We start from the raw sequence: 15324 nt of genomic DNA on the forward strand, positions 1-15324 counted from the left end.
GTCATAAAAGACAGAGAAGTATCAGAATGGTAAAGAGATCTGGATTGCATCCTAATTACAGATACCAAGCAAATGCAGAATTGGCATAGGGAAGGAGTGATAGTAACAAATGCAGAAACTTTCTACTGCAAATTTTACCAATAATTATCGCCACAAATAGACAAAATTGTTGCCAATTTTTATTGCCACCTGGAGAGTGTTATGTGAAACAAAGCCAGAAACTGTATAGTGGGAGTGATATAAAGTCAGTTTTTAAACATAAGCAGCTAAAATTAGTGATTGCGCTGGAGAATAATGCAATACTGTATTATTATTCAATTAATTAAGAATAATTTTGAGTGACAGTAACAATTGCAGACACGTGTGCTTAAAGGCTGTGTCAGAAAGACGAATTCCTTTCAACCTGTGCCTGTACATTCCTCAACTACAGGAGCGTATTCCCCAACTGTGTCTGTACACCTCAATCTAGCTAACTTGGGCTGTTAGTCTTGGGCTGCCTCTAGCACCAACACCCCCCCCTGCTGTGTACATTTAGTTTATAAAATACATTATTATATCGTTCTCTACACAATATGGCTCCACTGCGCTGCTAATATATCTGTAGCCCAAAGGGACCCTATCATACCCCTGAACACGCAGTTTCTATGACACAAACAGAAGGCAGCTTACTGCGCACTCTTCACAGCGCTAATGTCTCTATCCAATCGCAGGCGGCTTTACACCCAGGGGCGGGACGGCGCGCTTTCTGCCTAGGAGACCGGGTTTCCTGGGTAACACACAAACAGGCAGAAGATATAGAGGAGGAGGAAGAGGGACAGTGTAAGGGCACCGGGAAGCAATTCTGGCGTTTGGGGCTCCTCATTCTGACCTGCTGCAGCAATGATGGTAAATTCGGGGCCAGCCATTCGGGCAACGGGGCTATCGAAACCGCAGCATGTATTGTTTCTGCCTAACCACAAGCATGGTGGGGAAGTAGCAAGTGTATCGATCATTGTGTAACTTGGCTCAACCGTGGGGAGAGTGTTATTTATAGTGTAATACTTTATGGAGTTATATAATACAGGGGGGGGGGGGTCTGTCGTCATATCTGAGTGGCAGCTCAGAGCGACAACAATTTGTGTCCCTGTATTTTCTGTATTAGTCTGGGGAGTTCTCTCCTAAGTACAGATACATTCCCAAGTGCAGAAATATCTGGGTGCAATTGGAGGGCAGTTGGCACCTGGAGCTTCTGTTCAGGGTTGAACACCCTTGTGGTAGAGTTTGGGAGGGCATGGCCTCAGGCTGCATCCTATCAACAGCTGGTGCCTGGTTACCCCAGGCTTGTGCCCTGCTCCCAGTGTGTGTGTGTATATGTATGTATGTATGTATGTATGTTTGTGTGTATGTATGTGTGTGTGTGTGTGTGTGTAGGTAGGTATCTGTTTGTGTGTGTGTATATGTATGTTTGTGTGTGTGTAGGTAGGTAGGTATGTGTGTGTGTATGTATGTTTGTGTGTGTGTGTGTGTGTGTGTGTAGGTAGGTAGGTATGTGTGTATGTATGTTTGTGTGTGTGTGTGTGTATGTTTGTATGTATGTAGTTGGCACAGAGAAGTGACCCACCTGCCATTTCATTTAGTGCCAAACTGGCATACAGGTTGCTGTATGGTGTTTTTGCTGTTACAAACGGTGAGACAAGTGTTCCTTATTGTCTGTGGTTATGGTACTTACAGGAATACTGTCATGGGAAACCTCATTTTGTTGTTTTTTTTTAAATGGTGCATCTGCAGCAGAATCCTGCATTAAAATCTGTTTTTCAGAAACACAAACACAAACACTCTTTTTATATTTAGTTTTCACATGGGGCTAGCCATGTTCTTCATTTCCCTGGACACCACAACTATGTGACCTGTGCTCTGATAAACTTCACACTTTACTGCTGAGCTACAAGTTGGAGTGATATCACCCCCCTCCCAGCAGCCAATCAGCAGAACAATGGGAAGGGAACAAGATAGCATGACAGAATCCCATTAAAAGTAATTATTGTATCTAGCATGATAGCTTAAGGTGGCCATACACGCACCGATATTATCGTACGAAACCTCGTTTCGTACGATAATCGGTGCGTGTATGGCATGTCGGCGAGTCAACCGATATCGCAGGAAGCTGCTGATATCGGACGACTCGCCGATCGGACCAGTTTGAAAATTTTGATCGGGCGCCATAGAAGGCGCCTGACCAAAATTCTCCCTTCAGAGCTGAATCGGCAGAAGGAGGTAGAAATCCTATTGTTTCTACCTCCTTACCTGCCGATTCAGCCCTGAATGGTGTGTGGCGGATCTTACGATGTTTCGTGCGACCGATGGTCGTACGAAGCATCGTCAGATCGCCACGTGTATGGCCACCTTTAGAGTCCATTTCTGACCCTGGTACTGTTTGCATGGGCATTGTATGTGCTTCTCTGTGTCTGTATGTCAATTTAAATCAAAATACACACACACACAAAAATATATAAGGAACACGGTCTCACTGCTGTAAAAATAGAAGAAAATTATGGTACACCGAGGAGTCTCATAACCATATACAGGTGATTGACCTCTAAGGTAAGTTTAATATCTTCATGTTTTATAACATGGGGTTTATTATCATAATACACAAGTTTATATAAGGCAAATTACATCAATAAGTACCAGTTATAACTGATTACATCACTAAGCACTGTTTATATAGTGAATTAAGTATCCCCATTTGTAAAATATCTGGATATTGTAAGTTACAGAAGACGCCGAAGGCAGGTCATGAAACGCCAAACAGTAGGTACTTTATTTAGCATAATACGCAAGTTTCAATGAGTCATGTGATTACATGTCAGAAATTACATCACTGAACACAAATTATATATGATATCAATAATCATCATTTATGAGGATATCATTTACAGGATATCAGTGGTTCCTGTGTATTATAAGGTTAGAATTTACAGAATATCTCTTGTATCTGCAATGTTGTGCTCACAACTTTTGTGTATTTTCACTGGAGAGCTGCACAACAAGGAACTACACAAATTAAATACTAAAGACTAATTGAAAATTGTCTTGGAATATCCCTGTCTACATTATACTTAATTGAAATGTGAATTACTGTCATGTAAATACAGGTGTATATATACCCTCATATAAATACAGGTGTATATATACTTCATTTCTAGATGTCCAGGAAAAATGTTACTTACAGACAAAGGGAGAAGTTGATAGCAGAGGCGCAGAGGCAAGAATTCCTTCGGGAGGACCGAATTAAACATTTAAACTATGAACAGCAAATGGCGGAAAGTTTAAAGAGTGAGGAACGCGTGGAAAAGAAACGTTTCTTACAACGTTTACAAAATGAAGAACACGAGAAGAGAATGGATGAGGCTATACAACTGGTAAGTTATTATTCCATAACAGGCCATTAAGGTATGTAATGTAAGTTTTAGAAGGGGAAAAAAGGAAAGAAAAGTATGACCTATACATTAGCACCTCCCCCTCTTTAATACCATATTGTAAATGAGTCTGTTTGCTCCGTTAAGACTTAAACTTTATTAATAACGAAATAAAAATGGTATTGTGCAGAAATCAGCAAATAAAATTTACATTAAAACTGTAGTTAATTATGGCAGGACCATCTAGCCGTCCTACTGGGAAATCAGCATTTTCCAGCCATTGTATATACTTTTAATTCCACAACTCTAATTGGCTACCAAACCACATGTCTACATTACCACATGGTTAGAATATTATAAGCCAAAGAGTTGGCATGTAATACAGATAGGATTATTATGCCACTAAAATAGGGGTTGTGGGTGGTTGACAACGGGAATAGTTGGGCATCTGGAATCGTGGCCAGACAACAGCCTCTCAAAAATGGGCCCAGCCGTGGCCCTATAATGCCATCGACACTAATCCTGTGTCATCTGGTCCATGTACCAGACCTACTTGGCCTAAAGTCACTCAGTGACATAAACAAGCTGCCACCACAATAAACCCCCCACTCCAGCCCTCCCTGTGGCTATGAGGCCCTGCCTAGGCAAAACTAAAAAGCACCTGACGCGCATTTCGCCCTCCACACATAGGGGCTTTGTCAAAGTTTTAGGTAGTTTGCAGACAGACAGTATTTATTAACTCTAAGAGAGCAATTATGGGGTTATAAGAAGTTTCCTCTGTTGTTCTACATCACATACTTTTTAAATATAGGGAGAAGAAAGCAGGAGGTTAAAAGAGCGCCAGCTGGAACAAGAAGAGAGAATGGCATTGGAAATGGCAAGAATAAAACATGAAAAGCTAAAAGATGAAAAGATAAGACAACAAATAAGAGAAAACAGGTAGATAATTGCATGTACTTTTCTGATTAAATCATATCTGTTTTTCTTGGAATGCGTAAATGTGTTACCTTCTAAGTGGGGATAAAGAGACCCACTCCTATCTAGTTCAAAACATCTAAAATGTATGTTTACCCTGAAGGTGAACTACCCTCTACAGTGGCCAACTGTTTCCAAGCTTGTTGTCAAACATCAGAACAGACCTGATTCATGACTCCACTAGCAAGGAAACACCACTAGTTGTGGTGGCCCAGCCATAAAGGGGACCTGTCAAACAGACACAACTTTATAATTAAAGTCTATTTCATATTAACCGTGAAACCCAATGAAACAAAACATCTATACAATGTAAAAATGTGTTTAAATGTCAGGGCTGTAATTCATATTCCCTTCAAAAAAAGCACAAGGCGAAGCCAGAGTGCTTTTATACAGGTCATGGAACTCTGAGGTGACTTCTAATATCCTCATATTTTACAACAGAGTAAAAATGCCATATATATATATATATATATATGAATGTCTATAGACGGTTACCTGGAGATCCTATTACATCCTTTAAAGCCAAGGTCTTTAAGCTGGTTGATTTGGCAGTAAATACGGAAGTGTTAACTAAACAATTGGGTGAATTTTTAAAACTTGAGCACCCTGTATGCCCTGTACTCTATACGCTGCCAAAAATACATAAAAATTTGACACATCCACCTGGGCGGCCTATTGTTTCAGGACGCAACTCTCTATTACATCCTATTTGTGTGTACCTTGACACTATTTTACAGCCGGCTGTACAAAAGATTCCCACATATTTGAGGGACACCCCACACCTTTTGGATTGTCTCAAGGATTTAACTTTGCCCATTGGGAAACGTTGTTTTTTGGCTAGCCTGGATGTAGTTAGCTTATATACTTGCATCCCCCACGGAGGAGGTTTGGATGCAACACGTCGCACACTTGAAGCACTGGAGAGTTACGATGGGCCCCCAGTTCCATTTGTGATTGAACTGTTGGAGTTGGCATTAACTATGAATTATTTCCGTTTTGAGTATGATTTCTTTTTGCAGGTGTCCGGCACGGCGATGGGTGCTGCGATGGCACCATCTTACGCAAATCTGTAACATGCATTGTTTTGAGCAAGAACATATTGTTCCCAAATGTGGTTCTAACTGTATATTTTTTCGTCGCTACATTGACGACATGATAATGTTGTGGTACGGAAATAGAGTTTTACAGTATGATTCAGGATTTAAACGAACTAGATACTCCTGTTAAATTCACGGCCGAAACACATAGAGAGCGTTTACATTTTTTAGATATCGAATTGTGGGTGTCCGATAATCGGATTGGCTATTCTCTGTTCCGCAAGCCTACAGATAAAAATGTGCTCCTCCACTTCAGTAGTGGTCACCCTCCATCTTTAAAGAGATCTTTACCTATTTCTCAGTTCTGTAGGGTATTGCGGAATAATTCTGATGAACAGATCGCTGAACTACAAATTAGGGAGATGTGGGCGCGCTTTGAGGCTAGGGGTTACCCGGCCGCAGTATTGTCGGCTGCGTTATCCACTGCTCGTACCAGGAGTATTGTAACTGATAGGGCTTCTAAGCCCCATCCCAGTATTGTGTTTAGTACAGCTTTCAATGACAGATCGGACCATGTTAGGAAAGTCATAAATAAGAATTGGAATATTCTCCAGGCTGATGATGAATTTAAGCGAGTATTGCCCCGGTCCCCCTTGGTGAGCTATAGGAGAGGCACGAGTTTGCGTAACTTGCTGGTACACAGTGATCCTATTGCATGCTATCAGAAAAAAACGGGGTCCTGGTTACGGGGAGACAAAAAGGGATGTTTCAAGTGTCCTAGTTGTACATCTTGCAGATATATGACTCCGGGTGAATCTTTTTACACCCACAGACTGGCAAACGCCTGCTTATTAGACATCACATTACCTGCACTACTACGCACGTTATTTATCTTATAACTTGTCCTTGCGGTCTGTCATATGTAGGCAAAACCGATCAGACCCTTAGGTTACGGATGGATGGCCATCGTTCAGCCATCAGTACAGCATTCAGGGATGGCACTACAAATAAACCAGTGGCCAAGCACTTTCTTGAGAGAGGGCATAGGTTACCCACGTTCAGGTTTATTGCTATAGACCATGTTCCCCCCATTAGGAGGGGGGGGCGATAGGTCTCAATTACTTATGCAGAGAGAAGTTTTTTGGATCAAAACGCTCTATACATTATCCCCCTTTGGACTGAACGAGTATTGTTCCTACACGTGTTTTTTGAAGCAACATTAAAGTATGCTCCAAGTGGCTTGTGGTATATATTTTTTGATTATTGTGTTTCTGATAATGTTATTTTACAGTGTTTAGCAATACATATGCAAGTTTGTTTGCATGCTGTGGCAATTCTACATTGTATTTCTTTGTAATGTTCTATGCTATATTGTCAGTTCACTTTAACTTGCACTCCACACTTGAGGGTTAACTCTCCTAATTTTCCTCCTTATGTGTTTTAATATGGTTTCTCCTCGGTACAGGGTTTCTGTCTCTTTGGTGCCTGTTTCAGTCACAGGATTGGGTGGAACCCTGTCTCTGGGGGGTGTGTCTGTCTTGTTTTTACTATTTATATTTGAATTGGTTTTAAAGGAGAAGGAAAGTCTAAAAACAACATGAGCTCAATAACTTAGCCTTAACACAGTCCTTAACATATTTCCTGAACTCACCGTGCTGTTGCTTAATCTGGCTCTGACATGGAAAAGTCTTGTCAGTAAATACAGTACCTGCTCTAAGCCTGTGCAGCTTCCTGTCTCACTGAACACAGATTGTCCAGGACACAGACATGCTCAGTGCACAGCAGAGAGCTCCGTTTTTTTTTTTTCCCTCACAAGCAGGGGGGAGGGTGGGCTGCTGCTGCCAGGGAGATTGTTTATGGAGGGGGAATTTGTGGAGCTGCAGAAACTTTCTAACAGGAGCAGGGAGCCGGCTTGTACTTTTCAGCCCATTCAGACATGCTGGATAAGATGGCGGCGCCGTTCACTGAAACAAGCATGTAAGTTCTAGCATGTGTATCTTTGTAAATCTTTTATTAGGCAAGCCAGGAATATAGCGATTTTACACAGCAATAGTAGTACTTTTTAATAGTGTGCTTAATAGATTTTGCCTTTCCTTCTCCTTTAAAGTGACTATGGTCTTGATAAAGGTCTCAGATACAGACCGAAACGTTGGCCTGTCACGTAATGTATTTATTAAAATAAAAGTTATGTTTTAAATGATTCCCGGTGTGCACCAATATTCACTAGATTTTTATTTTTAATGCTTAATTGGTAGCACCCGGGTCTATGGACTACGCTTAGGAGTGCTGAATCTACGTATCGTGTATATATATATATATATATATATATATATATATATATATATATATATATATATATATATATATATATATGGCATTAGGGATTATAGGGATTATTATTAGGGATTAAGCTAAAAAAAATGTCCTCTCCTTTTCAACAAAAAAGGGATTTTTGTCACAATATTGATACAGATTTCTAATCATCCCTGGTCTGGACAGTCCTGTACTCACTTCAAACTTGTTTCTTAAGAATTTTACTGCATCGTTATACATTTTCACATTTTTACCTGCATTGGAAGGGAGGTTCCATTTAAATATTCGGAAAGGATTTTTTACTGTGAGAGCTGTGAAGTTGGGGAATTCCCTCCCCGAATCAGTTGTGCTGGCTGATACATTATATAGCTTTAAGAAGGGACTGGATGGATTCTTAGCAAGTGAGGGAATACAGGGTTATGGGAGATAGCTCTTAGTACAAGTTGCCCCAGGGACTGGTCCGATTGCCATCATCAGTCAGGAAGGAATTTTTCCCCTCTGCGGCAAATTAGAGAGACTTCAGATGGGGTTTTTTGCCTTCCTCTGGATCAACTAGAAGTTAGGCAGGTTATATATATAGGCATTATGGTTGAACGTGATGGACGTATGTCTTTTTTCAACCCAACTTACTATGTTACTATGTAACTTCCTTTTCAAGGTTAAAACTCCCAAATGGTGGCTTTTTGTATTGCAAGTCATTGGGATGAATCACCTGACTGTTGCTGGAATTGATGGGCTGGCCACTGTATAAACTGTAGCTATTGTGTTTTTGTGTGTGTGTGTATATATATATATATATATATATATATACACACACACACACACACACACACACACACACACACACACACACACACACACATTGCTATTGATATTTTATTCAAATTGAAGCATTCTGTTTCTTTTTCTTTGACTGTGCTGCAATGCTTATTCATTTGTGCCCTAAATATAATTGTTTCTCCAACCATAATTCTCTCAGCACTGAACTTCGTGAGCTGGAACAAAAGCTCAAAGCTGCATACCTCAACAGGGAGCGGGCAGCTCAGATTGCAGAAAAAGAAGTTTTAAAGTATGAACAGATGGTAAGGAGCTGTTTCTGGACTCTGTCTTTATCTAATATGCATCTAATTTGAAAATATATGCCGTTATCAAAAATTATGTTTATCTCTGCAAAGGTATGAAAACCATTGTTTAAGGAAATTGATGGTTAATTTGCACTGGTCTGGCTTATTAGCCCAATGACTAACTGGATGACTACACAAGTGCAGGCTGTTGGCTGCTTTAGCAATTAGTATTGTGGAGTCTCTACTTTTACCCTAAGACTAAATGACATGTAGGTGGTATCTAACTTCACACCTACACTTCTGTATGTTTCCCATTAAAGTCAGTGGGAGCCACAGAAGGCAGTCATGGTCTGGTATAAAATCAGCTATGTGTGACATTAGCCTAAAGAGTTGCAATAGTTACTGTTATTTCACAATATAGCCATTGTCTATTTAACCTACCTCTTCCTTTCCCTTCCCTTTACCCTCTGTTACTCCTGACATATTCCCTTTGGTTCTCGGGAGGATTCTCATTTTCTCTGTTTTACCTCATGTAACCCTCACTTTTCCTGGGAATTCAACTGGCTTATTCCCATTGGTGCTCTGTTTGGTGTTAGCTTTCTTGAAAGAGTATGGAGGAAAGAGACCCCAGGCCTAGCGCCGTTTTCAGGCAACACAGAACTTTGCCTTTGATTATTTATCTTGCAGTTGCTTGTTTAAAACATCACAAAGGATTTCTAGGCCAAGAACCTTCACAGTCCACCCAGTCTCTTAATGTTTTGGGTGTTCAACTGGTTTTAGTACCTTTGCTTTTAAGTCTGAGAGGTAACTTGCTGGAGAGACTACAGTGTGATTTGCTGTGCAAGTGAATGCAGGGGAGACCAGTGTACTGCCCATGGTATTGTGTTTCTTTAGTTTCTTATAATACACTTTCCAGGAGTTTTTAGATTAGAAATAAAGGAGGTCTATTACTAGCATAAAAAGTTAAATTTTTACATGTGCTTGATTTACCCAACAGAAAGAAGACTTGGAAACTGTTCGTAAAATGCAAAAAGATCAAGAAAGAGCTGAAGATGAAGAGATTGTCAGAGAAACCAAGCGCTATCAGGAGAAACTAAATTACCAGATAGAGTTGGAGAGGCAGTTGGAAGAAAAAGAGAAAACAAGACAAGAAGCTTACCATGAATTCCTTAAAGAGAAGATTCTTATTGATGAAATTGTTAGAAAGATCTATGAGGAGGACCAAATGTAAGTAAGAGTCCTTACCCAGCACTACCAGCATCTTGCTGCAGCTGGTGGCTTTTGACTACAAACACTCTTAATGACAATTGATGTATTTGAGATTTATATATATATATCTGCACAAACTGATTTTACTTGTTTAGCATTTTCATCTGTTAAGAAGAGGACCTTAATAGAGAGATAAGCAATTACAATAATGATAAAAATAATTTGAAAGGTCTTTTCTGGTGGCATTGATCTCTTCAGCCAGATTTACAAATATAGAGGTAATTTGAGAAAACATGAACTTTTAGGATTTAAGTATCTGCATCACACTGAAATGGTAAGATTATCTAGCCCTTTAATTCTCAGGCTTTGGTAGTGCCCAACTGGGCTACTAATAAATGCCTAATAAATATAAGATCTAATACACTCATAATACAACCAAAGTTCTTTTTTGTTTAAATGTGAAGGGAAACACAGCTAAAGCTGGAAAAAATGAATGCCACACGGAGATACATTGAAGAATTCAAAGAGCAGCAGCAAACCTGGAGAAACATGGAACAGACAAGAATGGAAGAGGAGAACAGGAAAATCCTGGCATTTGCCAACATGCAGCAGAGGAGAGAGGAGGATCGTATGGCAGAGGTGCGAGAGCGTGAACAGCAGAAGAAGGCTCTACAGGAGAAGGTACAGTAACATCTATGGAAGTGTAAGGGGGAGATGCAGGATCATATTTATGTATAGGTACCCAAGGGTGGACTGTATTCACACTGAGAAGTCTTGGTCTTATTCTTGGTGATGTCTCTCTGCCCCTCTGGGACTTATCATACACTGTAGGCTTTCACTTACAGGAACTTGTTGTTCCTGCATAGACATTTTAGGGCTGCATTAGCAAGAGTGTTGCAGTGCTTACAGTAACAGTGCACAGGTTAAGGCAATTTAAATACTTAAAACCTGTGGTTTTCCGGATAAGGGGTCTTTCAATAATTCTGATCTCCTACCTTAAGTCTGCTAAATAAATTATTTAAACAATAATTAAACCCAATAGGATTGTTTTGGCTCCAATAAGGATTTATTATATCTTAGTTGGGATCAAGTACAAGGTACTGTTTAATTATTACAGAGAAAAAGGAACCCATTTTTAAAAATGTGAATTACTTGATTAAAATGGAGTCTGTGGGAGATGACCTTTCCGTAATTCGGAACTTTCTGTATAATAAGTTTCCGGATAAGGGGTCTGATACCTGTACTTCTTATATAAGACTTTACCCTGAACCCTGTCGTTAGTCAAATTAGAAGTCATAATTTACATCTATGGTTGATGCCACCCTCTAATTTATAAAACTGTCATACCATATTATTTCTTTGCTTACTCATTTGTCTATACCAGCTTGCAGAACAGATCCAGAAAGAGCAACAGCAGCGAGAAGAACTTGAGCAAATGCGTGAAGAGCTGTACCTGGAGGAACAGGCTGAGGAAGCCAGGCAAAAGGCAATTGTGAGTAACTACTCATAAACAAGTTTCAATATAACTGTTATTTTTAATGTGTTTTAGCAAAAAAACTTGCACCATCCACAGAACTTAGTCTGCTATCCGGATGCCAAAAATAACCTGCTAGTTGACAACACAGTAGGCAAGTTGCTAGCTACTCATAGGGGCACATTTACTAATCCACGAATCCGAATCACGAATGGGAAACAATCGTATTGGAAAGGAAAATTTCGTAAGATCGCAAATATCACGAAAATGCTTACGAAAAAATCATAATACGTAATTGGCGATCCGAAAGTCACAAAATTTTCGTACCGAACAATTGTAAACGGCGGTAAAACCTTTCCGATTTTTTCGTGCAAACGTCCGAAAAAGTCGTGCGCCGTACGAAAAAGTCGTGCGGACGCCCGAAAAAATCGGCGAAAATACGCTCGATGCGTTTGCATGAACGCTCGAGCGTTCGTGCTTTTGTAAATGTGCCCCATAGTCTGCAGGACTGCTAAAAGTGCTCCTCCTGAAACGAACAAGCTTTAAATTGGACTAGGCTTCAATGAACCTGAAAAGTTATTTATCAAACCCACATAATCTAATCTACAGTTAGTACTAGTGGTTGTATTTATAGTTTATGTATGTGAGTGTATAGATTGGTAGGTGTGGGTTAGGTGTGCTGGATTTACTTGGATGGGTTGAACTTGATGGACACTGGTCTTTTTTCAACCCTATGTAACTATAAGGCTGTGAAAATTTTCAGTGACTTAACTCCTATTAAGAATACCTATAAAGGGGGTTCTTCAATGTGCCAATCCACACTCACCAGCACACCCTGGCCTTTCCACTCTGTTCCACCTGGTGCACAGTACTTTTAGAGACGTCGGTACTCTCCACCACGATCCAAAATAGCACAAAATACCGGCACAACAGGATTTGTTTTAGCGGGATAAACCCTGCTGATTTTAATAGTAGCAAACCATGTAACGTTTCGGGGGCACGCCCCTTTGTCAGACATGTCTGACGAAGGGGCGTGCCCCCGAAACGTTACATGGTTTGCTACTATTAAAATCAGCAGGGTTTATCCCGCTAAAACAAATCCTGTTGTGCCGGTATTTTGTGCTATTTTGGTTCTTCAATGTCACATAGGTGCCCTATTCTGCAGAAGGTAAATATCTTAATATAAATACACTTTAAAAATTGTGTGTGTATATAAGGTACTGTACCTGGGTATTTTTTTACTAACATAATGTTTGGGTAACTTTTGTTAGTCAGAGATGGAGAAAAAAATCCGCCAGCGTCTTGAAATGCAGCAAACATTTGAAGAGCAAATGGCATTTAAGCAAATTGTGCAGCAAGCTGCAAAAGAGGAGGAGGAAGCATTTGTACAAGCCATGCTAGCCAAGTTTGCAGAGGATGACCGAATTGAGCAGATGAATGCACAAAAGAGGAGGATGAAACAGCTTGAGCATAAGAGAGCAGTGGAGAAACTTCTAGAGGAGCGGCGCCAGCAGTTTATTGCAGACAAAGTGAGTAGTTTACGTTTGAATAACGCACATATCATGTTTCTTAGCCTTGATTCCATTTTATCTTACCAACAGTTATAGTGTAAACCAGACACCTATTCTGTAAAGATCAGTTTAGTGTTAACACATGCTTATATTCACCCTCTTTAAAACTGGCGTACAGGGCATTTTGTCCACCACTGGCAACTGGTGGAAAACAGTGGTAGACAAAATGCCCTTTAATACTGGTGAATAGAAAGTGTCCCTTCTGACACACACAATGACGGGCATATAGTCAGCACTCTCATTTAATAGCATGTTTTTATTGACTAGTATTAGGAGTAGTAACAGGCATTGCAGAACGTGGTTTGCTCCCTGTATTGTAACCCTTAACTGTTTAAATGCGTTGCAAAAGAGCCAGTAATATAGGTTTTGGTTGCTATATGCTGCGCTGTGTGTTGTCTGGCAGAAAGGCTACATCAATGTACTTAATTTTAAGCATGGAACTTGTAGAATTGATGGTGCTATGTGTTAAACTTATATTCACATTCAAACAAATGCCAGTATACCACCCACAGCACTCTCCATATATGAAAATAGTGGCTTATTTTCCCTAAAATCCCAGCATCCTGGGAAAGCAATTTAACTACAACATTTACTAGTAAGGAAAAATATGTATATCTAGTTTTTTTTATATGCAGATACTGGAGGTATTTCCTATTTTCCATATTAATGGGTTGTTTATCCTCAGGAACGTGAACTTCAAGAGCGGCAAGAAGAAGAAAGACGAGAATCATTCCGCAGAGCAATTATTGAGGAGGAAAGGCAGAAAATCCTCAAACAACATGCTACTCAGTTGCTTGGGTATCTTCCAAAAGTAAGTCATATGAGATTGGCAGTGTTTCAGATTTCCTTTCTTCTAGAAAAGAGACTTCTGTTGGGTTACTTAGTAAGGCACTATTCTAAACAAAGTATGGCAGCTCTTTCTCATCTTTCAGTGACAACTGGGTAGCTTTCTGAATCAACCACCTAGAAGTGCTCTTTTTTTCCAAAGAATTGCATTCTGTATTATATGATTTTTGGTACGTGTGGCAGGCCGATATCCTGATTACTGATCAACAGCCATGTACCATGACCATAAGTTGATTCGCAGATTGGTCATGTTTGAAAATCAGCCGATACTCCACATCTTCCAGATTATGGTGTGTTGGCAAATTAGGAAGGAAAGAGGAACTGAGGCTCCTTTATAGGTTACTGCACAGGTGCAAATCTGCCCAGTGATTATAAATGAGCCCCACTGTGGCCAACAGTGCATGGGCAGACGCACTCAACAAAACAAATGATATTCACAATACAGATACTGGTTTGGATCATGAAACAGCAAATACTGATGTGATCGCTTTAATATCTGCACACTTGTTGCATTTTCAATAACAAAGTGTATTGAGATATATATGTATATTTGTGTGTGTGTATAGCTCCTGTCAATTCTAAGCACTAAGACTTGCCTACGCCAACCTATTACTTATCCTCTGTGCACTGCAACTGTAACTGGCAGTAACAATGATGAGTATTATTAGCCGCCAACATATTCTGCAGTGTTGTAAAGTAGATAGGTCTATACATCCAACATACAGATTACGTAAAATACGTATAACAGTATTGTTTCTTTTTGGTAATTTTAGGGAATATTTAAGGGTGAAGACGATCTTAATTTGTTTGATGAAGGATTTCGCCAAGATTTTCAGAAAAGAAGAGCAGACATATCATCAAATGATGGATGGGATTAACTAAATAATTTTAGAAGCTACAGAATGAATTTACTTCAATGACACGAGGGCTCACATAGAGAAGCAAGCACAGAGCAAGAGTGTGCAACTTGCAAGTACTTTACCTATGCAAGTGTAAAATAGCAATCCAGTTCTTCAGTCAATAGGAGGGAAATTTATAAACACTGGGCAAATTTTCTTTTTGGTCAGTAACCAATGGCAACTAGTCAGATGTTTCCTTTCATTGTTTTACCTGCAGATGGCTGAAAAAAAATCTCTGGTTGCTATGGGTTACTTCTCAGGTGCATATTTGCCCCGAGTTCATAAGTGAGCCCTCAAGTGTGCATGAATTGCATGCGTAGGGGCAGCACGCTATTATCACAATTTATCACAGCAGGCTGAACGGCCAACATAAGCAATCACCATAAGTAGCTTTGTAAATAGTACTGAACATAATTTGGAGCACAATTTTGTTCTTGCTCTCGTAAATGAGTCCTGGTTGTGTACTGTAAAATAATTGTTGTTATCTGGTTCTTTTATGTAAATTAAGAAACAAATAAAAGCTGTAGAAACCATTTTA

At 39.8% G+C, this 15324-nt stretch overlaps 1 protein-coding gene across 1 annotated transcript; it reads left to right on the top strand.

Moving 5' to 3' along the window:
• The first annotated feature begins 765 nt into the window (after positions 1-765).
• mns1 (meiosis specific nuclear structural 1) lies at positions 766-15319 on the top strand. The gene is given in 10 exon segments (NM_001103012.2): positions 766-885; positions 3186-3401; positions 4210-4337; positions 8703-8805; positions 9785-10014; positions 10461-10677; positions 11381-11488; positions 12742-12999; positions 13727-13852; positions 14661-15319. Coding segments are annotated over 10 exon segments (1497 nt in total). The 5' UTR covers positions 766-879; the 3' UTR covers positions 14766-15319.
• Positions 15320-15324: the final 5 nt, after the last annotated feature.

Source organism: Xenopus tropicalis, chromosome 3, assembly GCF_000004195.4.
Source record: "Xenopus tropicalis strain Nigerian chromosome 3, UCB_Xtro_10.0, whole genome shotgun sequence".
Lineage (NCBI taxonomy): Eukaryota > Metazoa > Chordata > Amphibia > Anura > Pipidae > Xenopus > Xenopus tropicalis.